Source organism: Silene latifolia, chromosome X, assembly GCF_048544455.1.
Source record: "Silene latifolia isolate original U9 population chromosome X, ASM4854445v1, whole genome shotgun sequence".
In the NCBI taxonomy this organism is placed as follows: domain Eukaryota; kingdom Viridiplantae; phylum Streptophyta; class Magnoliopsida; order Caryophyllales; family Caryophyllaceae; genus Silene; species Silene latifolia.
The window spans coordinates 297174731-297199179 of record NC_133537.1 but is presented as its reverse complement, the minus strand read 5'-3'; the positions used below and the strand labels follow the sequence as shown (position 1 = coordinate 297199179).

The window sequence follows — 24449 nt, the reverse complement described above, 5'->3', positions numbered from 1 at the left end:
GCTCGATCAATCGAAGGCACTCCATTAGCCAGACCTACCAAAAGCGGGTATTAGACATCAAAAAAAACGAAAAAAAAAAGAAGAAAAAAAACGAACGAAGCAAAAAAAAGAGAAAGAAAGAAAAAGAAAAAGTGTTCTTTTACCTGCAAAATAATGGGACTTCCCAAATATGGTAGGTCGCAATTGGCTTTCCTATTATCCAAGCCCAATAGGATCTCTCCTAAACATAAACAAGCTGGGCTCCTGCGCAGCTCCATTTGCTCAACTAGACCCAGAAGACGGGGATCACCTCTCAAATCTTCATCAACATGCCCTTGAAGGACATATACATGCAACAAGCAAAATCCAAATGCCCTTCGCCTGGCAACATAAGAAACGGTGGGGTCGGCCTTGTTAATGAATCGGTCGATAAAGTCCAACATCCGCACTCCTTTCGAGGTCACTAGACGGTCCACCTCAATTCTAGACAATCCAAGCAAATCTCTAAATTTGTTCTTATACCCTTGTGAAGTAGAAGGAATAGCAGGCAAGTGTTCTGGGTCTCACCCGCTAATCGCAGCAATTTCTTCAGGAAATGGACAAATGTCACCTCCGGGGAACGCGAAAACATGATAATTCGGGTCCCAATAATCAAGACAAGCATGTAGGAATGGTTTGACAACCTTGATAAGCTTCAAACTCAGCAAAGATCCGAGATTAGAAGCACCCATATCGTGTTTCTCCATGTTGGAAAACTCATTGGTCCACTCTTTTAGACGAACCTCCAAAGTATTCACGATGATCGAGAATTTTATGTAATAAGACGAAGAAGAGATGGAAGATTTGTGTGAATAAAACCTCCATCGACGTCTCTATTTATACTAAAATCTGTTTCCAAAAATCCGCCAGAACGGATACACTTGGGAACAGGCGTAGCACCTGCTGCGCCTCTTCAAAGGGACGCAGCTCCTGCTGCGCCTCTTCCTCAGCTTTGTTTCTGTGAATTTCCGCGTTGGATCTTTCCTAAATCCTTTAACGAATAATTTCCTATTCCTACGAGTTATTGTTTTGGTAAACACGTCAAAATTGCCATATTTCGTGTTTCCTAATTTCGCGGATGCGCATTTCGAGGCAATATCAGCATTTTCGTCATTTTAGCACACTTACATAGTTATTTCTATTTTTTCTTTTTCGGGGAATCATTTCTCCAATTCAATGTAATTTATTTCAAATTATATTTCTTTTATTTATTTATTTTCTGGCGAATCATTTCGCTCCCGTCCTATACTACATTTCTAACTTATAGATTTCTATTTTTTCTTTTTTTAAGGGGTAACCCTCCCTACCGTCCGGTCATTTCCGGTAAATTTTTGCATTTTTTTCTACATTTTTAGCACTTTTGAGTCATTTGTTCTGCGCTAATTTAGGCCATATATATATACAAATGTATGTTTTGCGTGATTTCTATGTAAATTTTGGCAGCATGACGGCGTAAACCGTCATCTACCAAACCTGTTCAAGGCTAACCTGCAGGTACAAGCAACACAACCCAGCAGCAAAGACACTCAGGCCATCATATATACAACCAAAGAATGTACAACAAACTGGGGGCTCGAGCCCCAAGCAAAATCCAAAATGTCCAAAAATGTAGGTCCTAAAATGTACAAATGTGCAAACAACAACAAAACGAGGCTACTGCCAGTCGCCCTCTAACTCCACAACTCTCGCCTCGAGAGCGGCAACCTCGGCGTCACGGACCTCGAGCTCCCTCAACAAGCGAGCCGTCTCCTCCCGAGACTGGGCCAACTCTCGCTCCAGCTCACTCCTCCCCTGCAAGCAACAAAATTGGCTCATGTCAATCATTTCAAGCAATTATAAGAAAAGTTAGAAAATCAAAATTAGGAAGAAAAGACATAAACGAAAGGTTCATACCTGACGACCTCGACCGCCGACAAGTGCCTCGATGGTAGTAGCTCTCAACCGGTTGGTCACCCTCCATAACGCCACAAACCGGGACGGCGCAACCTGCATTTTCAAAAAAAGATGTTCTTAATAATGGGATAAATACAATCAAATGTGTTCTTACACAAGAAAACCATGCAAATTGGAGGCTCACCCTCCGAATTAGATGTTGCCAATCGTCCAGGCCAGCATCCGTCACAGCTGCGTCAAAGTCATTCAGCTCGGAGATCGTCGTCCTCCCAGTCGCGTCGGTGTACTCGAGGGTCTCGGGGTACTCTGGGGGCTCGATGCCCGCCGCCTCGACCTCCTGCAAAGTCAAATGATTCCCATTAATCGATGATCTTTCATTGTATTCTCAGAATCAGCAAAAATAAAGAAGGATAAAGCACTCACCACAACCGGCCAGTACGCCAACCTCCCGTAGAGGAACGCCGAGTAGTCCTCGCCAGGAAGAAGGAGGGCGTCACCACCAACGCCAGCCAAGTCAGCCTCCCTCTCAACCTCATAAGGCTCCCTGAACATCGTCCTAGGAGGATCGATGGGAACCGTCAAGACATCCCGAGAGCACTGACGAGCCAAGTGCTCGCCCAAGTACCACACAGGACCCACCGACGTCCTCAACAGCAGCCGGCTCGAGCTCCTAGGTCGATGGACCTCAGCCACAAAAGGAGGCACGCCAGCGTACTCCGCCCAAGGCCTGGGCACCCACTGGGAAAAGACAAACAAGAAATAATTCTTATGATCGGTTTAAAAAGTAATGAAAAAGCAAAACGAATATAAGTGAGATGTTCACGCTGTCCAGCTGAAGAGCGTTCACGTCCCGCCGGTAAACACCGTGAGAGGAGCGCTTGCTCCTCGTCCGACACATCACCCAATCCCTCACGACGGGATAGGCCTTCCCCAGCGGCTCCGTCCTCTTGGGCGAGAGGCTCGGAAAGTAGGAGTACACCCACGCCTGTGAAGCAAGGTGAAGCAAGATAGTCAATAACGATCTTTCGTGATTTCAATAAGGAAAAGAAATCATTATTAGTCTAAATGAAGGTTCATACCTCCAACAGTAGTCCAGGGCCGACAGCACCAGGAGAAGTCCCCTTCTTCATCAACTCCGGACGAACCATGGCCCTTATGAAGCGGATGAGGACCGCGAAGCCAGCAGTGACCCAGTCCCAACGCCCTAGGGAGCTCGAGTTAGAAAGGAAGGGGAGAAGCTTTGTCGACAGCCTCTCTCCCTTGTCTCCGAGGTAGATCGAAGACAAGAACCACCAGAGCCACAAGCTGACTCTCTGCTCAGCTGTACAGGGAGGAGGAGCCGTCTCTCTCCCGTCGATCACCACCAGCGCCGGGGTCTTCCCCGCAAAGTAGTCTTGGACATAAGAACTCGGCACCAAACCAGGCACTGTAGCAGCCTTCGGCGATAAGTTCCAGCCGATCAACCTCCTAGCCTCGGCCGAGTCCACCCTCATGGCAGTCTCCGGCCACTCCACCTCATCGGTCCCACACGGCAGCCCAGAGATCATGCCGTAGTCCTCCAACGTGACTCCCACCTCACCAAAAGGCATGTGAAAAGTGGAAGTCATGTCCCAGAATCGGTCCAAGAAAGCGCGGACCAGGCTAAGGTTAGCCCGCAGCTTCCTCTTCGCGATATCCCTCCAAGCCTGCACCAAGGCACCAAACGCTCCCCGCTCGATCATGGCGCGCTCCTCCGCCGACAGCCTCTCGTAGCACTCCATTGCCGTCATGTAGCCCGAGAACAATCTGATGTTCCCGACCTCCTATTGTGATTTGAAACAAAAGCTATCTTTAGTTTGAATGAAATTGGAAGGGATATGAGCAAATAAAATGAAAGAATATGAGTGATGAGTAATGAATTCCTATTTACCAAGCTCTTCACCGTCCTATAGGACAGGTGACCCTCCGCAGCCCAAAGCAAGTGATAGTTGTCCCAGGTCTCAGCCCACGCGGGTGCTCCCCTCAGCTGGCGACCTCCTCGTCCCACGTTGGCCCGTCTCGGGGCCTCCTCCTCCTCAGCAACCTGCTCCTCGAGGATCTCGTCCTCAGCGACCTCCCCGGTTGCTCTAGCCGCAGCAAAAGCCTCCTCGAGAGCACGAGAAGGGTCAACAGCGGAGTCTATCTCCATGGGAGCTCTCCCAGAAGTAAAAGCCTCGTCACCTGCAACGTTAAAGCAAATTTAGGCCGCGTCAAGTGACGACAAGCCCTCATTAGGGGATTTTCGAGTTTTCAACGCTCCGGAATCGCTATTTTCTCGCCATCTTTGGCCGTATTACCACAAACCCGATCACTCATGTAGTAATTTGGGTCAAGTCAAGCCTAAGTTGAAGCCTGGTCATGGGTTCAAGTCGAAATTTCGGCAGCATTTCGTTATAACGGCGATTATGCCCTAGAAAAGTGTCCTGAAAAAGCCATCACAAACCAAAATTTCGAGATGGTAGGAATTTTACCCATCATCCAAGGATTCCAAATGTCAAGTTTCATCGCAAATGGGCAATCCTAAGGCCATTTTCGAAACAATTTACGGTTTAACTGTGAAACCGTCTCAATTTCACTCAAATGCCCAAAACTCAACGAAAATTCGAAACAAATACATGGTTATGATCCTTATACTACCAATTAGCCATTTACATGATCAATTTTACAAGGCAAGATCATTTGGGGGAAAAGCCCCAAATTTTCGACATTTTAGGGTTGGGAACCCTAATTTTGTCGATCCAATTCGTCCTTTATAGAAGATTAATGCAAGAATGATATACATACCTCGATTAGTCATGGCGAATGCAAGCTTTTAGATCAAATTTTGGTGGAAATGGTTGAAGTTTGAGAGAGAAATTGATAATTTGTATTTCGAACAAATGAATGAAACCCTCTGTTTATCGCGTTTTTACGCAGGAAAGACACACTAAGGAACAGACGCAGCAGGTGCTACGCCTATTCCAAGAGATGCAGCTCTTGCTGCGCCTCTTCCTTAGCTTCCCTCCATACGAGTTTTCAAAAATTCGTTATGAGTTCGTTATTTGTGGGCCCATCTTTGGTGCGCCTCTTCCCCGATGCCATTTTATCTTTTTGGTCCGTTTGACGATAATTCTTCGTTCAGACCCGCATTTCTAAGCCAACTGCAGACTATTATATATTATTTATCGCTCCCAAGACCTTGCTTGTCACAACGAGCAGGTATTCCTTCACAGGTGTTTCGACACGCCTTCATTATATTCCCCCAGCGAGAGTAAGCGGATCGACAATCCCTCTCGAGACATGGAAATACATTCCTGATAAGGTTTCCCGACACGAGAGTTCACACATACAATCGTCCTTCTCAAGTCCCTCCGAAGTTTGTTTGAATACGACCCAAGCAGATTTCTCCCAGCAGTTCCCGCCTGTGTCCTGCTATTCACAATGTTTCTTGTTTCCCCGCGGAGTTCGATAAAGTGTCGTTCTCCAGAAGTCCCAAACCAGTAGAATTCCTACACTCAAGCCTTAGTTACTCCTTAATTTGAAATTGTATTCGGACCTCCTTCCCATTGATGCTTTCCTTTAGGGTCCCACACCCTAGCACAATCCTTATATATCTTTTAGGTCTTACCCTTAGCTCCCACGCTTACCCTTAGCTCCTACGCACTTCCGGAAACATCTCGAGAAAGAAGTCTCAGGTATGGTCTCTTCTTATGGCTGGCGAGCTTCCTTACGTAGTCCAATGGACTTTAAACGACCCTCCCCGATAGTCGACAGACTCTAAAATGTTCCCGGCGACAGGTCCTTGGTTCAGACCCCTTGAGCCGCCTCGCGTCGCCATAGTCGTCAGATTGTAATCTTCGATTGACCCGATGGCTATACTTTGACTTTCGGCTTGTCCAAGCCTCAGTCAAAGTGGGGGCTCTGTAGATACCTCATTTCTGCACCTCCCGCAAACCACCCGGTGATGATTGGGCCGCATGTTTGGTACGCGGAACGATTTGTGACAGTTCGTAAGTTTATCGTCAAGTGATAGCTCAAACACTAATGTCTACCTCTTAGTTGTCATCTACGTGCCGATACGGTCGTTTTGACAGTAATTAGAGTACATTTGGAGTCCGGGCCTAAAATCGTCTTCATTTTCTGATAACCGCTAAATCCCGAGTCAGAATGTTCTGGAATGTTCCTGCTACTTCTATTCCATATTTTATAAATCTTTCACAATCTTTTATTCTTTGGTAAACAATTTCCCGTAATATTCATACAAAATATTAAGGAAAATAAGATTATCCCGTCATTCCATAAACTAAACGCGGAAATCTTTCTTCCGCAGGAGGAAACCACTTGGGAACAGACGCAGCAGGTGTTGCGCCTCTTCCAAGAGACGCAGTGACTACTGCGCCTCTTCCCAGGTCCTTTTCTGCGTATTTTTCGTATCTTTTTCATATCTTTTCGAGATTCACTTCCAAAGTCTCTCCGAAAACCCTATTCCTTCACATGATTAGTATAAACAGGAGCCTTCGCTCCTCATATTTCTCATGCGAGTGTCCGCCCTTCTCTTCTCCCTTTGCATTCTAGACCACGTTCTTACCTTTTGGCGTCTACGTGCTTGAACATTCGACCACGTAAGCTCGGATCCTTCTGAGTACCAGCCTCGTTTGCATGACCGGCCAATTTGACCAACTCCACAATCAATCAACTTAATTAATCTTAATCGTTTTCCTCTTACGAGGGCACTTTCGTTACATTCGAGTCGAGCATCACTAATCATAAACTTAGTTCATCTCGTTTCGTCAAACATGTAAGTCTGAGGGTGTAAATCTCTCTTTTATTTATTGTTATTTACTTTTTGTATCATTAATGTAAGGTTTATGTCGAAAATACTTTTTAAAACCGATTTCTAAAACCGTGCTTTAAAACCCTTTTTACGGATTACCAGAAGATAACCGTCGAGAAAGGACGCAGCAACTGCTGTGCCTCTTCGAAGGAGCACAGTACCTGCTGCGCCTCTTCGTGAGGCTGCCGCAGTTCCTGCTTCCTTTCTTCTTTCTTCGTCCTCTGTAAATTCGCTTTCTTTTGTTTGTTTTCGTCGTACAATCACAATAATTTCACATGTATATTGTTTAGACATCATTAATACGTTTAATTAGTCCTTAAATCCCGACTTAAATCCCAAGTAATCCAATATTTGCGGGTTTTCGTCATTAAACTCAATCCGGGTTGTAGAAATTCGATTTATTCATATTGAGTTTCTGGAATTCGACCTTTGGTATATTTCCATCTGTCTATTCGCCATTAGTTCGTCATTAATTTGTCGTGTTTAATCTATTTAGTTCACCTATGTCACTAATCAATCTTTCATCCATGTAAATAATTCGTTTGTATTCATCTCATCCATGTTTTATCGTTTTTATGACCCATTCGCATGTAATTAATCCATTAAATCACTTCTATCCGAGTTAATATCGTAGTCAATCCTTAAAATCATCAATTAACATTAACGATTTGCAGTTCCGGCTTCACAGCCAGAACTCACCCTTGAACGACGCAAAGAATCGCCGCACCTCTTCCAAAGGGCGCAGTCCTGCTGCGCCTGTTCCAGGTTGATTTATGTCTCTGAACTCCCTTTCTGCCTTGACCTAGTTTAATTAGTTTACGTATAATTAACTATTAACCGTATTATCGCCTACTGATTTGTTCGTTGATTTATTCCTTTATTCTTTTTCTCAAATTATCCGTTTTAGGAGTATTTTCGACATAAATCGCTAAACCCGATGTAATTATTGTATTCTTTATTATATTTATCATTGTATTTTGTATCATTTGTATGCTTCCATATAATAAAACCTAAATTCCCAACTTCGACCCAATTTTTTGTTAAATTAATTGTTCACCGACTTAGTTAATCTTCACATGCTAGGATTAAAACTTGGATGTTGCATTGCATGCATATAATCGACGATATATCAAGTACGAATAACTTCCCTAATCATTAGTAGAGGCCGCTATCGAGGCGGGCGGGATTAGGTGTTCGATCAAAAGAGCTTCCTAATACATACCCTCACCCCTTACTCCAGATCTCTGTGAACATCCGTGTTCATTGGCATCCACGAGAGTCATTCTAGACATAGAATGCTAAGGGTAACGAGTTCTTGGTGTTCATGTCACTACTTTGTGTCTTGACATGACATGAGGTATTCGAACGGTTCCAATTTCCCATAAAAATTGGTGGCGACTCCACAAATGCAAACGCTTGTTTCCCAAGCGCCCATGTGGGCCCTTATCCACATTAACCATGTACCAATCTTTAATGTCCTCGGAATCATCTGCCGGCTTCTTGATTGTGCCATCGATGAAACCCGTCTTCTTCTTTGATCGCAGTGCACCCCGCATCTTAACCGACCATTCATCATAATTTTCTCCTTTTAATTCAACGACAATTAACTTATCTCCGGATTTATCGGAGGTGGAAAGAAAATATGGACTAAGCTTCTCACCTTTAGTCATATCGCTTGACTCAGAATCGGAGTCTTTGTGAGAATTGGTAACACTCTCGGAATCGGAGTGTTCGTGAAAAAGCTGTGATAAATATCCGTCACCGTCTTCCCTATCGCTCATAAGATGCTAAAAAACCTTGCTCTGATTACCATGTAAAATTAATATGAGGAAATAAATTGTATAAGGCTGATATGAGAAACGAATTGGGAAGAAGAATTCTCGTATTTCTGTGTCAATATCGTGTACATAACGGACTATATATAGGTTACAATATATACGAAACCCTATATACTATGTCGACATCAAATAGAAAAAATATGGTAATATGACCATATGGAAAGATATACAAATATACGAGGATCAAAACCGTATCAAAATAATATATCTCGTAATATGTTCCCAACTCATGACCCTTCGATTTTGTGTGCTCAACTTGTCAAATAGAGGAGCTCACTTTACAAATAATCTGAAAAATCAAATATGTACTTACTCCATAATTAAGCTTATCAAATACGCGAAAATTTAAAAGTTGAAACAAGTGATTCCATCGTGAAGCAAATAAACAACATCATCAACAAATATATTACAAATTACAAATATCTAAAAATGAAAACTTTTTACAATTTACAAGTGATTCGGTTTTGCAGGGGTTCGGTGGGAGAGTTACTGACGACATGAATGCCGAGCTGCGGCGTGAGTATAGTGAAGAGGAAATTGTTGAGGCTCTTAACCAGATGTACCCGCTGAAAGCTCCAGGACCGGATGGAATGAACGGGCTATTTTATCAGACATTTTGGAGCGATATTGGCCCAGAGGTGGTGCGTACTGTCCTCGCGGTGTTAAAAAGGGAGATGTCACCAAGAGCGATAAATAAAACTAATATTGTCTTGATCCCTAAGAAGAAAGCTCCTGATAAAATCCGTGATTTCCGGCCTATAAGTCTCTGTAATGTCTCTTATAAATTGGTCTCTAAGGTCCTTGCTAACCGGCTCAAGAAGTTTTTGGGTGAAATTGTCTCGGTGAACCAGAGTGCCTTCACGCCAGAGAGGATTATCTCGGATAATGTCATGATAGCCTTCGAGCTTTTCCACTACGTGAAAAATTCGAGATCGACTGATGGCTTTATGGCTATAAAATTGGATATGGCCAAAGCTTATGACAGAGTGGAGTGGTGTTTTCTACACAAAGTGCTTGTGGCGTTGGGGTTTGATGCGGCTTGGATAGATAGAGTAATGGCGTGTGTAAGTACGGTGTCGTTCTCGGTTCTCATCAATGGAAACCCGTCGAAGGAATTCACTCCGACTAGGGGATTGCGGCAAGGGGACCCGATTTACCCATATCTTTTTATCCTCTGTGCGGAAGTGATGTCTTTTCTTATGCGGAGTGTGATGGAGGCAGGGGCTTTACACGGCATTAGGGTGGCTAATGGGGCACTAGCTATAACTTACCTTCTGTTCGCGGACGATAGTCTCTTTTTAGCTAAAGCTACGGTTGAGGAAGCAGACATGATTTTGAATGTCTTGCGTCGATATGAGGATGCGTCAAGACAGCTTGTGAGTGTTGAGAAGACCACGGTGTCGTTCAGTAAGGGAGTGGAGCGTGGAAAGCGGGCTGATCTTGCGAGCAGGTTGGGTTTTGTCGAGGTTGAGGAACATGCCAGATATTTGGGGCTCCCAACGGTTATTGGGCGTTCTAAGAAGGTGCTCACAGACATTATTCGTGATAAGTTATGCAAAAGATTACAGGGTTGGCGCGGGAAATTGTTGTCTAGGGCTGGTAAGGAGGTTCTTATAAAGGCAGTGGCCAATTCACTCCCTACCTATGTTATAAGTGTGTTTAAAATTCCCGCGAGCTTTTGCGATGAGCTTAGAGCGTTAGTGTCCAGGTTTTGGTGGGGCCATGAGGAAGGTAAGAGAGGGATTTTTTGGGTGTCATGGAAGAAGCTTACTCAACCGAAGGGGTGTGGGGGAATGGGGTTCAGGGATTTCACGCTTTTTAACCTTTCTTTACTTGGGAAACAAGCATGGAGGTTGGTAACGGAGCCGGGAAGCTTGTGGGCTCAAACTTTACGAGCGAAGTATTTTCCTAACGGGGATTTCATGACAGCGGGGCTGGGGTTTAATCCGAGCTATACTTGGCGCGGGATTCTTGAGGCTAGGAAGGTTTTGGACTGTGGGTTACGGAGGAGGATTGGGGACGGGCTTTCTACTAGGGTGTGTACTGATGCGTGGCTCCCTAAAACGCAGTCTGGGCGGGTGTTGTCGCCTTGTGGTCCGGGTAATGAAAATATGTTGGTCGCTGATTTAATGGAGGGTCACGGGGGTGGATGGCGGCATGATCAATTGGAGTCCTTGTTTCTTCCGTTCGAACGAAGCCGCATAGCTAATATAAGATTGAGCTTGACTCGTCCGTGTGATACTTGGTATTGGCAGCTAGAAAAGGATGGTGTTTACTCGGTAAAGTCGGCCTACAGAGAGCTTGCGGGGGAATCTTTGAATGGGGGTAGTGTGTCGGATTGGGAAAGGGAGAAGTGGCTCTGGAATCGGCTCTGGAAGGTCCCGGTATGGCCCCGAGTGAAGCTTTTCTTCTAGCAACTGTGCAGCGAGGCTTTGGCAACAATGACGAACATTGCAACCCGAGTACGAGGTGAGGACTCTTTTTGTCCTTTCTGTAATTCTGTTTTTGAGACTACCCTTCATTTGTTTAGAGATTGTTGGGTGGCTACTAAGGTATGAGAGGGGTTGGATATGGATTATGAGGGGGAGGAGGGAGGAGGGGTGCGTGATTGGGTTGAGGAGAGGTGGAGGGGGTTCGGGATGAGGGAGCATGGGAAGTTTATGGTCGGGTGCTGGTCGATTTGGGAACACCGCAATAAGGCTATTTTCGAAACCGCAATAGTGGGTCCTATAGTTGTGATTAAGAGGGTGCGGGATATTCTTGACGAGATGGAGGGGGTGGTTTCGCGTGTAAGAGCAGGAGCAAGGAGGGGAAGGATGGCGGTGGTGCGGCTGATTCAAGAGGTTGGGTGGCCCCCGATGCGGAGTATGTCAAAGTGAATGTAGATGCGGGGGTGAAGGAGGGGGAAGGAATGGGGATAGGGATGGTTTGCCAAGATGGAGAAGGAAGGGTCAAGTGGGGTGTTTCGATTGGGCAAATGGTGGAATGGGATCCTCTTGTAGCGGAAGCGGTAGCGATCATGGAAGGTGTCAAGGAAGCGGAAAGACGAGGACATAGGCATGTTATTGTGGAAAGTGATTGTCTCCAAGTTGTTGAAGCGTTGCGGAAGAAGTCGACGGGCAGAAGCGCGTTCTCTTTAGTCTTAGACGATATTTTTTCTTTATGTTCCTCTTTTGTTTTGATTTGTTGCTCTTTTACTTCTCGAGTTAATAACTCTGTAGCACATATTTTAGCTCATTCGGTTCCTAGAGTAGTTGATAGGATAGAGTGGTTGGATGTTCTTCCTCCAGCTGTGAACGATGCTGTTCTTTCTGATTTAATTTTAATGAAGTAAGACCTTCGGGTTTTCCACTAAAAAAAACAAAAAAGTGAAAACGAATACTTGTAAAAAATTAGCAGGAATACATAGAATAGGCATTCGAAGGGAAAACAAAACAAAACTAAGAGGAAGAAGATAGGGAAATAATCCATACATGAATTGGAATATAAGGGAGTAGAAAGCCAGACAGGAATGTGCACGTCGCAATGGGAGCAGGACAGTGACTCCGGGAGAGTGGTTTTTTTTTTTTTAAGATGGGTAAAGATTGATAGGTGGAGTATCCAAATCTTTTCAGGGGTGTTGGAAGTGATCACCCAAACCTATTCCAATGTTGACCCGATTTAAATGACTCGTCCCGATAAGATTGACCTAATATCTAAAAGGGCTGAAGCTTGAAGGTAGCCTGAAATTGCTTGATCCGAACCTGAATTAACCCGGTCTAAATTTTGATTGACCCAATGTTGACCCCACCCAAAACCACCCGGCTTATTATTGACCTGATTCGAAATAATCTAAAGTAACTTGAAATGACCTAAAATTAGAGGTATTAACTCATAATATCATATACATCAAAATAAAGGGTTCATTGGTTGCACGCCCTATAATAAGTAATAAATTTTGAACGATACTCTTTGTTAGTCACATTAATTATTACTAAAGTGGTTTAACCGTTCACCCAAAAATGACTCGACCTGATATAACATAACAACTTAACATCTGTAATGATCCGACTGAACCCAAATGTGTGAGAGACTCGAATGACCCGACCCAAATTGACAGCCCACACCCAACCTGATTGCCCCATTTGCCACTTCTAGAGTCACTACTCAAATGTGAGGGTGTGATGGGTCACTTCAAAACACGATACAAAGTTGACACAATTTTAACAGGTTATATTATATTGGTCTATTACATTTAAATAAATGGGAATAATATGATTGATGTATATAACCTGCCCACAAATGACCCTACCCAAATAACTGACCAAAACTCACCTAAAATAAATCCTAGTGTCTTTAAAAGTGACCCTATCCAAAACTCTTCTGAATCTCTACTTTACATGTTTTTAGAACATACGAATTTGTCAAACTTTTCCTTCAAATTCATATCTTTAACAATTGATGTTTGTTTTATTCATCCCCTATCTATAAAAGCTGAAGCATTTAATGTGTTTCTATTGGTCCCTAAAAATCAGGGAATCATTCATTTATCATGTAACCACGTTCTATGGGGTGAATTAATTGCCCTCTCTCTTCTATCCTCTCCCCAGCCAATTAATTACTCTCAAACTTTCATAAATTAAATAAACTTTGATTAATGAACATTATATTATACAAATACAAATACAAATTACTCCAAAAATTAAAAATTATATATTACAATTACATCATTACAAATTATTACAAATTACAATTCCTAATAATAATAAGGAAAAATTACAAATAACCACCACGTATTTGCGTATTTTTATAAATTACCACCACATATTTGCGTTTTTACAAATAACCCCTAACCTTCACGGTATATTCCCCAATCACCACCGTATTTTTTTCCCGAACATTGTGTCTCTTATTTCCCGACTTGTTAAGTGACGATTTAAGTGCGATACCAAAATTACCCTTACAACACAACACACATACAATATCAATTCAGATTTACCCTCTTATACATCCCCAATTCAAGCAATAATTTAGGGTATTCATCATCTCTTTCCCTTAATCCCTCAATCCCTAGCCCTAATTCAGTCAATTGATCGAACACCCAAACAAAATGCACAATTAGTAATAAGAAATCCAAGTTATAAGTGGAGGTTGAGTAATATGTTGCACAAAATCTTGTCATATTAAGAGATCGTATCGTAATCTGGGCAAAAAATTATAATGCTTGCCATTTAAGCCAATTAGAATACAACTGGGACATATACAAGGAACATGGGAACATGGATTTACTCCTCCACAAGCTTATACGGAGTATGTTGTAAACACTGGTATTTGGCCCTCAAAAAGTTACGGTCCCCAATTCTTAGAAACTGATGGGTCAAGTAATGAGTGAAGTTTTGGGTGAGTAGCGAGGTGGTGGTCAGGTGGCGACATCGAGGAGATGGTGGATTGTGGTGAGACGGTTTGAATATGTTTTTGGTGGAATAAACATTCTGGAAATATGATGATGGATTGATGAGGATGAATTATTGGGGGTGAGATTGGGATGAATGTTGTTTATCTGTAATTTAGGTGGTAGCAGTGTTTTGAAATTGGAGTGAATAAAGGTAGGGATAGTATGGTCATTTTATAGTTTGTAAACTTAACAAGTCGGAAAATAAGAAAAATAATGTTCGGGATAAAAAATACGGTGGTGATTGGGGAATATACCATGAAGTTAGGGGGTTATTTCTAAAAACGTAAATACGTGGTGGTAATTTGTAAAAATAAGCAAATACGTGGTGGTTATTTGTAATTTTTCCTAATAATAATAATATTATTAAAAATATATTCAGTACATTAATATTTTTTTAAAGAGTTTCAAATAAATTTTCAAATGAACATACAAACAGTTTAACAGATCTAATGAATAGATCTTGAACAAAAAGAAAGCGTTTTAATATTTTATGGGAAAAATAAAATTATTAATATCTTCCACCGTAAGAATATTAAGCTTCAAAAATGCAAAAAAAATTCCCAGATTTTAAAAAGGTAATTATAAAAAATAATTCAAATAGTTCTCAGTACTAGAATACCAAAATTGTAAATAAATAAATAAAATATTGCGGAATCATCCAATAAAGAAGATGTAGAGTCCATTACTATTGCTTTCTTCATTTGGAGTAGATGTTGATGTGGTTAACAAAGTTTGGGGTTGGAGTATATAACTATATAAGTGGAGTAGGGTGATGGAGGGAGGCGGAGGCGGAGGCGGTGCGTTGAGTGACAGGAAGAGTTATATGTGTCAATGTGTGCAAGTAGAATTATTAGTTAGATAAAAAAGGGAGGGTGATGGAATTGAGTGTAAATGTGACAAGGTAAGTAGGGTTTACTGGATTTCTATGAGTGGAGTTATATATATAGGTTTTGGGTTTTCTGACTTGAGATATGTATCATGAGCTTAATTATAAATTGTGATTGCATTTACATTCGGCCCAACTGAACCAATAAACTACACTGAGAAAAATATGATAGACTGGTCAATGGCCTAACATAGCCAATTTCAATTTGGATCTTCTCCATTTCTTTCTCTCCATTTCCTCTCTTAAACTTATTTAATAATATTTTTCCCACAAAACCTCAGTATCCCTTTATTTTTACCCAATTTTGAGTCGTTCGATGGTGCCAGAATTCGATCTGGACCACCGAAAGGAAATGGCCTCTCTATTCTTTTTAGGAAATTGAGAGAAACTCTCCTCAGCCAATTTGGCTATAAATAAGGAGGAATATTATCGGATTACGCAATTACGTACTCTAAATTTTATGTAAATGGTATGATTTTTATTTTTATCTGTATTTGTATCGATTGTAAGTGTTTCCGTAGTAATCATATACTAGAATTACACTACTTGATACTTTCACTATCATTTCAAATGTATTTGTCAAACACGAATTTTCTAACATGTGTCCTACGGCACATGATAAAAAGCTAAGTAGGGAAAGTTTGTTGAAAATATATCATGACAAATTAGAGTTGATGTTGTAAAATATTATTATATGGATGTCCATATCTTTGAATACTCTAGAATATATTGTCTTATGGAAACCTTTCTCCATTGTATTGTATATATATACCCTTCATAATGGAATAAGAATATGGTTCTGTCTCTCCCTTTACTTTCTCTCTACAATTTATCTTCCCCTTATTTCACAACACGTTATCAGCACGAATCTTAACCGACTGAGTGCGAAAAGGAATTAATTAATCGTCTTAATCTGTTTATATATTAGATCTTATTTATTTTATCCCGAATCAAGGTACGTTTCCGGTTTTTTGAAAAAAAAAAAGGCAAAAGAAAATTGCTTGATGTATGTATTAATTTGCTTATCTCACATATTACTCGTCGTATGTCATACCCAAAATAAAATCGGTTAATCTCGGCAGTTGTATAAGTTTTACTTTAATAGTGAGTGCGATGTGATAATTAAGTCACGATTGACAAACTAGTTGCTTTTATCATATGTTTCTGACAGTTATTTGAGAATGGTATAAATTGTATCTAACATATATGTATGTTATCATAATTTGTATGCCATTCCTGATTGGCATAAGCGCGGTCTAGACGTTCCATGATGATATTACCATTGTACTGATTGTTCATCCAAGTGAAACGGGAACCAAAGAAAGGAACATCCGAAAGGCCATTGGTAATTTTCCATGTGGTAAAAGCACTTTGGCCACGAATAAAGCTTGTGCCCCAAACTTATCAGCGAACAACTCAACTTGATTAAAATCCCCAAGTATCAACAAAGGAGAAAGCCCCAAAATCTTGGAACTTATATGATTCCATAAAGCTTGTCGATACTCAAACCGTGCTTCACCATATATAAATAAAACATAGTTTATATTATTTGTACAAGGTGCCCTAGGGGAAGATAATTTACAGAGGATAAAGTGAGATTCTAAACTTAAGGTAGTTAAAACTATAGAGTTATCCCATCGCAAAAGAAGGCCTCCACTACGCCCAGTCGAATCTACACCGCAATAGTGAGGCAGGCCCAAATGAGAAGTCCTATATGAAGCCGAGTCAGAAGAAGTCATGGTTTCTTGCAAAAACAAAATGGACGGATGATGTTGCTGGACACTTCGATGTATAAAAGGAATTGTAGGATCATCCGTCGATCCTAGCCCCCTACAATTCCAGCAAATGATCTTCATCGGAAAACGGGTGGCGAATTAAGGTCCACCACCAGACCCAAAACAGGAGAAACTGCTTCATCTCTGAATAAAGAAAAGGGAACAAGCATTAGTGAAGATCCATTCATAAAAATAAATGGACCAGCTTGTTCCAAGCATGGTTTCTTTCTCACATGTAAGTCCAGTAAAGATAAATCGAAAGAAGACAGAGGCCGTTTTTTTCCCGAAACCGAAGAGCAAGGAACATGGCAATCATCAGGCGGTTTAAACCGAAAAGGCAAAGCGGAAAACGACCCAAACAACAACTCAACCGGAGTTGGTTGAGAGACCGAATCTACAGCCAAGTCAATAAAACCCGATCTATTAGTGTGTTTAAATCGAGTGCGGCTGTAAAAATTAAACTCGATTCCTACCTTGCGTTTAAAGACAAATTTCACCGTCCTGCCAAGAGAGTCCATAGCAGGAGGATGAGCAACAGAGGCAGAATCAGAGGGACAAAAAAGACATGTAACATCCACCGTCCGTGGTGGAGTTGCAGGTTCAGCAAGACCAAGGTCAGAAGACGTGTCAAACTCGTCATCAGGCACAGTCATTCGAAAAGCAGGGGAAGGGTCTCTAGCATGAGACGGTTCTCCAACTTCAAAACCATGTGGTCCGGGAACAACCGGGCCTCTGACAAGAGGAAATGTCTCAAGCAAAACCTCTCGTGATTGGTCCTTATGGATAGACAAGTCCGGAGGGAAATCAAAGCCATTGTCATCAGAATCATCTTCCGAGGAAGAGGAAGAGAATGAGAAAACTGGTGATTCACCACCAGAATCAACAATAACAGGGTCTGATGAGGCAAGTGTACACAATTCGGAGTTCAAGTATTTCAAACGTGCAGGCAGGCCCAAAATCTCAGGACTGTAAAAGGGAGAATTTGGTGGTCCATGTAAAACCAACAAACCACGAGCCGTAAGCTCATCTAATCGTGCCTGTATACCATGAGTCCCCTGCACCTTACCAGAAGGGCAAAAAGACACACGGTTTCCAACATGGCCACAAGTTTTACAAAATCGAAAAACTCCTTCATAGGAGAATCTAACCCATTGATGCTCTCGATCATTAAAGGCCAAAAAACATCCAGGAATCAGCGGCTTCGAAAGATCGACCCAAACTTTAACTCGCACAAAGTTGCGAGGAGGAATTAGTGACGGATAAGTCTCCTCCTCAGAAATATCTCCGACATGGGAGAGGAGAAAAGCAGCTACTGAAGTATTCAAAAGAGGAATAGGAAGATGTTTCACACGGATCCAAATAGGGACGATGTGAAAAAGCAAGTTATCCGGTATGGTAGTAGCTGTAACAGAGCGAAACACAAATAAGCTCCTCTCAATGGTCACTGTTTGTCTCTATCTAAAATAGGCAAGGTCAACTGCAGACGAAAACTCAAAGATGTAATAAGGTTTCATGGCACGGATAGAAACCGTGCCATTGAGGGTCCAATGTTTGAAAATCTTAGAGTAAATGCGAGGAATAGCCAGATAACGTTGGTCTATAATTTTGGCAAGGAGAGATTTGGAAAAATCGACCCCTGTGAAATCAGCATAAAGATGCAACGGTAACTTAAGGCTGACACCAGCTTGACAGAGATTAGACGAAGAGGAAGAAGCTATGTTTGTTTGTTGAAACCGAAAGCAGATAAAAACAGAGATTAAAACAAAGAAAAAGGAGGTTTATCTTAGATTAAAAGGCGGTTGAAGGTGAAAGAAGGTGGAGGACAAAGTGGTTATAAAGGTGGAGGGGAGACAAGAGGTTGATGATGTGTCAACCAAGTCTTGTGCATGAAGGACAGCACAACAAAGTTGGGGAGGATTAGGCTGAAAGGGAAAAAGAAGAGGTGGTGGTAGATAAAGTTAGGCGGTGGGTAGAAGGCGGCTAAGGAAAAGCACTCTAATTGGTGTTTATCTTTCCCTGATGTTCAGGATCTTGTTTCACGAGTTTGGAATACTCCTTTTTTCGGATCCTCGATGTTTGTGCTGTCACGAAAATTAGCTACAGTTCGCCGTGCTATCTTGAATTGGGTTATACGTCATCGTATTTCTAATGGAATTAACTGTTCGGAAATAGAAGCTGATTTGGATTTATCTGCTGCAAGTATTGTGGATGAACATTCAGCATCACAATTTCAGCATCTACGCTCATCTCGCCTTCAGCTTATGCGAAACCAGCGACTTTTTTGGATTCAACGTTCGAAAATCAAAGCTGAGGTTTTAGATGGTTATCCAACTCGCTTCCTTTTTAATCGAGTTAAACAACGAGCTACCAAGCATCGTATAATGGCTCTTCGTACATCTGATGGAGTTTGGTTGAATTCACCAGCTTCTGTTACAGATGAAATCGTCAACTATTTCACCAATTTGCTCTGTAATAATTCTACAAATGCTCATGCCGGTCCAGGGGGTTTTATCCATCAGTTTTTGTCTACACTGAATTTGCCCAAGCTTGGACCAGTTGAATGCTCTTTACTACAAGCCCCTTTCTCGGAAAACGATATTCTGATTGCTCTCCGAGGTATGGATGATTCAAAATCTCCGGGTCCTGATGGTATGACACCAAAAATTTTCAAGACTTTTTGGCCACAAATAGGTCAGTTAGTGACTTCGGCAATTCTTAGATTTCTCAACTCTGGAGTTATGTTGAAATAATGGAACAATACCATCATTGTTCTGATACCAAAAGTTGATAACCCTGAGTTAGTCTCGCAGTATCGACCAATCAGCCTATGTAATGTCGTATACCATTTAGCTTCCAAGTGTATGGCAAATCGACTCAAATTGGTTATGCCGTCTATTATTTCTGAATCCCAACAAGCGTTTGTCCCAGGTCGTCTCATGTCTGATGGATGCCTTATTGCTCATGAGATAATGCATTATATTAACAAGACTAAGAACGGAACAAACTGCTACTCGGTGATCAAACTGGATATGCATAAGGCTTTTGATAGAGTATCCTGGCATTTCCTCATGTATGTGCTAGATCATTTTGGTTTCCCGCAGTCTTGGAGTAATCTGATATGGGAATGCATTTCAACAGTTACTTACAGTATCATGATAAACGGTGAACCTTCGCCCTCCTTTCATCCGTCTTGTGGTTTACGCCAGGGAGATCCTCTCTCTCCTTATTTGTTTATTATGTGTATGGAAGTTCTATCTCGTCACTTTCAGAAGGCTGAATCCCAGAAACAACTTGTTGGACTTAAGATTTCTCGGTATGCTCTGCCTCTTTCGCATCTTTTTTATGCAGATGACGCTTTCATCTGCTGCAAAGCAACACCTGCTTCCTTTGAGACTATCCGAGATATTTTTCAAGACTTTGAGAAAACCTCTGGACAAATGGTTAACCTCCAGAAATCTTTTATTAAATTCAGTCCCAATTCACCGGAGGACTTTAAATCCCATATGACCTCTATTCTGCGTATGCAAGCTTCTGATTCTTTTGGTACATATTTGGGAGTTCCGGTTGACATTCCTAGATGCAAGAAGACAGCTTTTAATGATATTCTGGATAAGATCACCACACGGATTTCATCATGGTCTTCTCTCCACTTATCTCAAGCCAGTAAGTTTGTTATTATCAATTCCATCCTCCTTGGTTCGTTGTTTCACATTTTGGCTGTTGTTCCTCTTCCACTATCCGGGTCTAAGAAGATCGACTCTTTAATTGCTGCCTTCTGGTGGAGTAAAAATTCTTCACATCGATCAATTCATTGGCTATCTCAGCCGCACTTGCATGTTCCAAGAGACTCAGGAGGTTTGGGAATTAAATCGGTGACAGTTCTCAGTCAAGCTTACCTTATGAAAAATTTTTGGCGCTTACATCATAAGCCGACTGGATTTTTGGCCAAATATCTCGCTCCAAAATATCGAAAGGACCTTCCAATTCCCAACCTCAAGTCCAAAGTTACGCAGCCTTCCTTTGTATGGCAAGGTATTTGTCGGGTAGCTGCAATGTGCTCTGAAGCTATGGCTTGGAAAGCTGGAAATGGCAAATCCATGGATCTTGTTCGTAGCCAGTGGGTACAAGGTCATCCCCCAAGTATGAAACAACCAGAGGATACCCACTTGCCTTCATTCTCTGATTTTGTTTGTGAAGATGGCACATGGAATCCGTGCAATATTTTTCGTTTCTTTAATAACTCAACTGCTAAAGATATTTTGGCCATGGAACCACCCATTCTTCAAGATGATGACTACTTGTACTGGAAGTATACTGAAGATGGTTGCTATAACATTCAGTCGGGATATTCATATCTTTTATCCAAGCATTCGTCAGCAATTCCACAGTTTCCCTCTTTTCCTTGGAAATTGGTATGGCTTTTCCCGTTTTCAAGTAAATTTCCTCTTTTTATCTGGAAACTTGCCCATCATATCATCCCAACGAGGACAGTTCTGGCCCATAGGGGTTTTAGTCTTGATACTTTTTGTCCTTTATGTCAAACGGATATGGAAACTCCTGAACATTTGTTCTGGTCCTGTGATGTAATTCAACATATCTGGCGGTCATCGTTACTTGGCATTCACTCCTTGGCTAATCCGAATGTCTCTTTCGTCCGCTGGCTTGCTGATCACATTTCATATCTTCATAGAGCATCTTCTTCTGGGTTTAATTGTTTACTTCAGTTTTATGCAATCTTAAGATCCATCTGGCTCACACGTAACTCCATTGTCTTTGAGAACCGTGAGTTTGTGCCTGAACGCATCCTTCATTTAGCTGAAGCGCTACACCAATCGCACCTGCAGCTGCCTTCTCTCCGATACGACGGCATTCTGAACCAAGATCTACAACTTAATACAGGTAATCATATTTCAACTTTGCAGCTTGCGATTTTTTATCGGCTCTTCATCTGCAGGAATTCTCTACAAAATGGATATACAACTATGGTTGAGTCAGACTCTTGCGTGGCTGAATTCTCCTACAGCATGTGTGCCCCATCCCTTTTTGCTGCCTATTCTCAAGCTCTACTTCAAGTTATGATCCGCCAGGAGACAGCTACATACCCTGTAATTACTTTTGTGGTATCATCAAAAAAATTATGTTTAGTTCTGGCTTCTCAAAAGCCAGTACTAATAGCTGTGCGAAATTCACCCCATGCAGTTCGCACTTTTCTTCGTTTACATCGTAGCTGGTCGGTTAGTCTAGCCACTGGTTAACTTCTAAGCTTTGGTTGTATTTGTAATAACGTTTTATCTATGTTTTTAATATATCGGTTTACCTTTGTCGAAAAAAAAAATGTTTGGTTTTCTTAATTGAGTAATTTGCTAAATCCATTTAAGTCAAATTGGTTGACCATGATGAATCTTAAAGGCTAGATTTTTAACCGGGAATAATTATCTTTAACCGGGAATAGTAAATAAATTTGGCATGCATGTATACTAATGATATGGAAATACGAGGTAGAGCCATAGAGGTTGTGTTAATTGAAGCATATACGTATAATTAAGATATGAATGGATAAGTACTAATTAAAGTACATTGTTTTTACATGTGAATAATCAAAAGGATAAATAGGTGTGGTAATGTGAGCTGATAGTGTGAATGTGCATGATATTTTCATTAAGTCGTATGTTTTAGAATCTACGCGTTAATTTCACAACGAAGGTTTTTTTTTTTTTTTTTTGTGTACAATATAACTCTTACATGTCAATAATTATACTATATTGTTTATGAGATGATAATATATTCTTGTATTTTGTGATCTATGTATAATAAACTTGTAATTTATTTTTTGAGGAGTACACCAATTAAATGGAATTATAGTCTATTAAAGGTATTAATATATTTTTGTCCTATAGTCCATTTAGAGAGATTTTACAATGGTGTATATCGTTATAATATCAGTCTTGTATAATTTACACATATTATTGGGCCTGAAGTTTCATACATAGGGAAACAAGTTTTGAGAAATGGCATATCAATTTTGGACCCGAGGTTTCAAAAGATTTATTTTACAAAGATGAGAGATATGTCTATATTATAACTTTGGCCTGAAGTTCAAAGTTTTAAAGGTGTGTAATAATTTAACACCGTCTCATTAGTACAATATATTTATATTGTATAAGTGTAAGTGGCCAGAAGTCCACGTCTATGAGTAATGAACCGCTGTTCAATTTAAAGCGATCTTTATGAAAGGCAAATTTATTTGCGAATTAATTCTTGGTCACCTGAAGTTGAACAGTATAATGAGATATAAATTTGATCCATTATTTGAAGTAAATGTGACATCTCATAAAGACTCTGTTTGTAACACAGATCAAGAATATGGCGTTATGATAAGCCTAACATTGCGGCCTTAATTGGGCCTAATAATATGGCATTTAATGAGCCAAGTAAAGAAGCCTTAATTGAGCTTAATGATGTGGCCTTATTGAGCCAAATTTGTTCATTGAAATAAATGAAAATATCTCATGAAAGTGAATATTTCATGAAAGGTCATATGAAAATACTCAAAGAGTGATATATTTCTTATTGGAATATTGACGAGTCTTGCCTACATATATGAGACACATATTGTGTCATATGTCACATCATTTATCCGGTTGGATAAAGTATTACAAACCATAAGATTAGCGTGATGAATATAGTCAACAAAAATATGGCATGTGATAAGTGAAATTATTGAGATCCATCCAATTTTGATTAAAGTTTGTCGTATATTTTTGGCAAACTAAGAAAGTTGACATGAAATGATTCAGATGTGACAAATTAAAGCCATCCGGGTTCTTACTATACCTGTTTTGATAAACCTTGAGTTTATCTTCAAGAAAAGATAAGTGCTGAAATTCTCTCGTGTAGAAATTTTATTAAGGCAAGACACTACACTGAGATTGAGTATGTATGATGTTGGAGATCTAAACACTACTCGATATTGAATAAAAAACTTAAATGTTCGTGTATGGATTGACATTATATTGAGAGTAATCACATAATGATTTTTCTGAGTAGTTCCCGTGATTAAAAATCACATTCAGATTTTTATATAAAATCGTTGATCTCTTAAATTGGGCATTGTAAATCAGCACATTAAAAATCCAACTGCATTACACATTTCTTCCTGAAATATCTGTTATTGTACAAAGATGCCCATATAAATCTTCATCGATGATATGAGACAATGATGTCTAAGGTGGTTATGATAAATTTTGGACTATAAATTGATTATAGTTTTTACCACCTTAGGGGGAGAAATGTGAGTTAAAAGCTGGTAAAAACAAATATGATCCCATCTGAACCAAAAGTTTAGAGAAGGTTATACGTTAAATTCATTGAGTAGAGGTTTTTGAATTTGATATAACCATATGTTTTACCAGATTAATACAAGTATATAAAATTGAAGTGAATTATAATGAAAGTCAAGATAAATCGACAGTTCCAATTAATGTGAAATAGCAAGTTCAAGCAGTTGGTATGACATATAATTGCTATATTTGAAGTGTCCCTGAAGTGACACGATATCTGAAGGATAATAGATGGCTTAAATGAATATAATGGTACCACATACATATTCATATTCAGGTATCATTAAACAGTACTGATATCATCAAGAGGTGATGAAATTATATCGATATATTTATGGAACCTACATACATTTGCGCGCGATATTTTTGTTAGGTTTATTTACCTCTTATTAGACTCCTCTAATAATGAACTAATTAACTTCTTAATTATTTGT

The 24449-nt window shown here is 40.6% G+C and overlaps 1 protein-coding gene and 1 pseudogene across 1 annotated transcript; one reads left to right on the top strand and one right to left on the bottom strand.

Moving 5' to 3' along the window:
• LOC141621881 (4-hydroxy-tetrahydrodipicolinate synthase, chloroplastic-like) overlaps positions 1 to 12140 on the bottom strand; it is a 44584-nt pseudogene extending 32444 nt beyond the window's left edge.
• A 7420-nt stretch (positions 12141 to 19560) lies between these two features.
• Positions 19561 to 21930, top strand: LOC141620354 (uncharacterized). Its single transcript, XM_074437250.1, has one exon. The coding sequence runs from the start codon at positions 19561 to 19563 to the stop codon at positions 21928 to 21930; it is 2370 nt and encodes a 789-aa protein (XP_074293351.1).
• The last annotated feature ends 2519 nt before the right edge of the window (positions 21931 to 24449 follow it).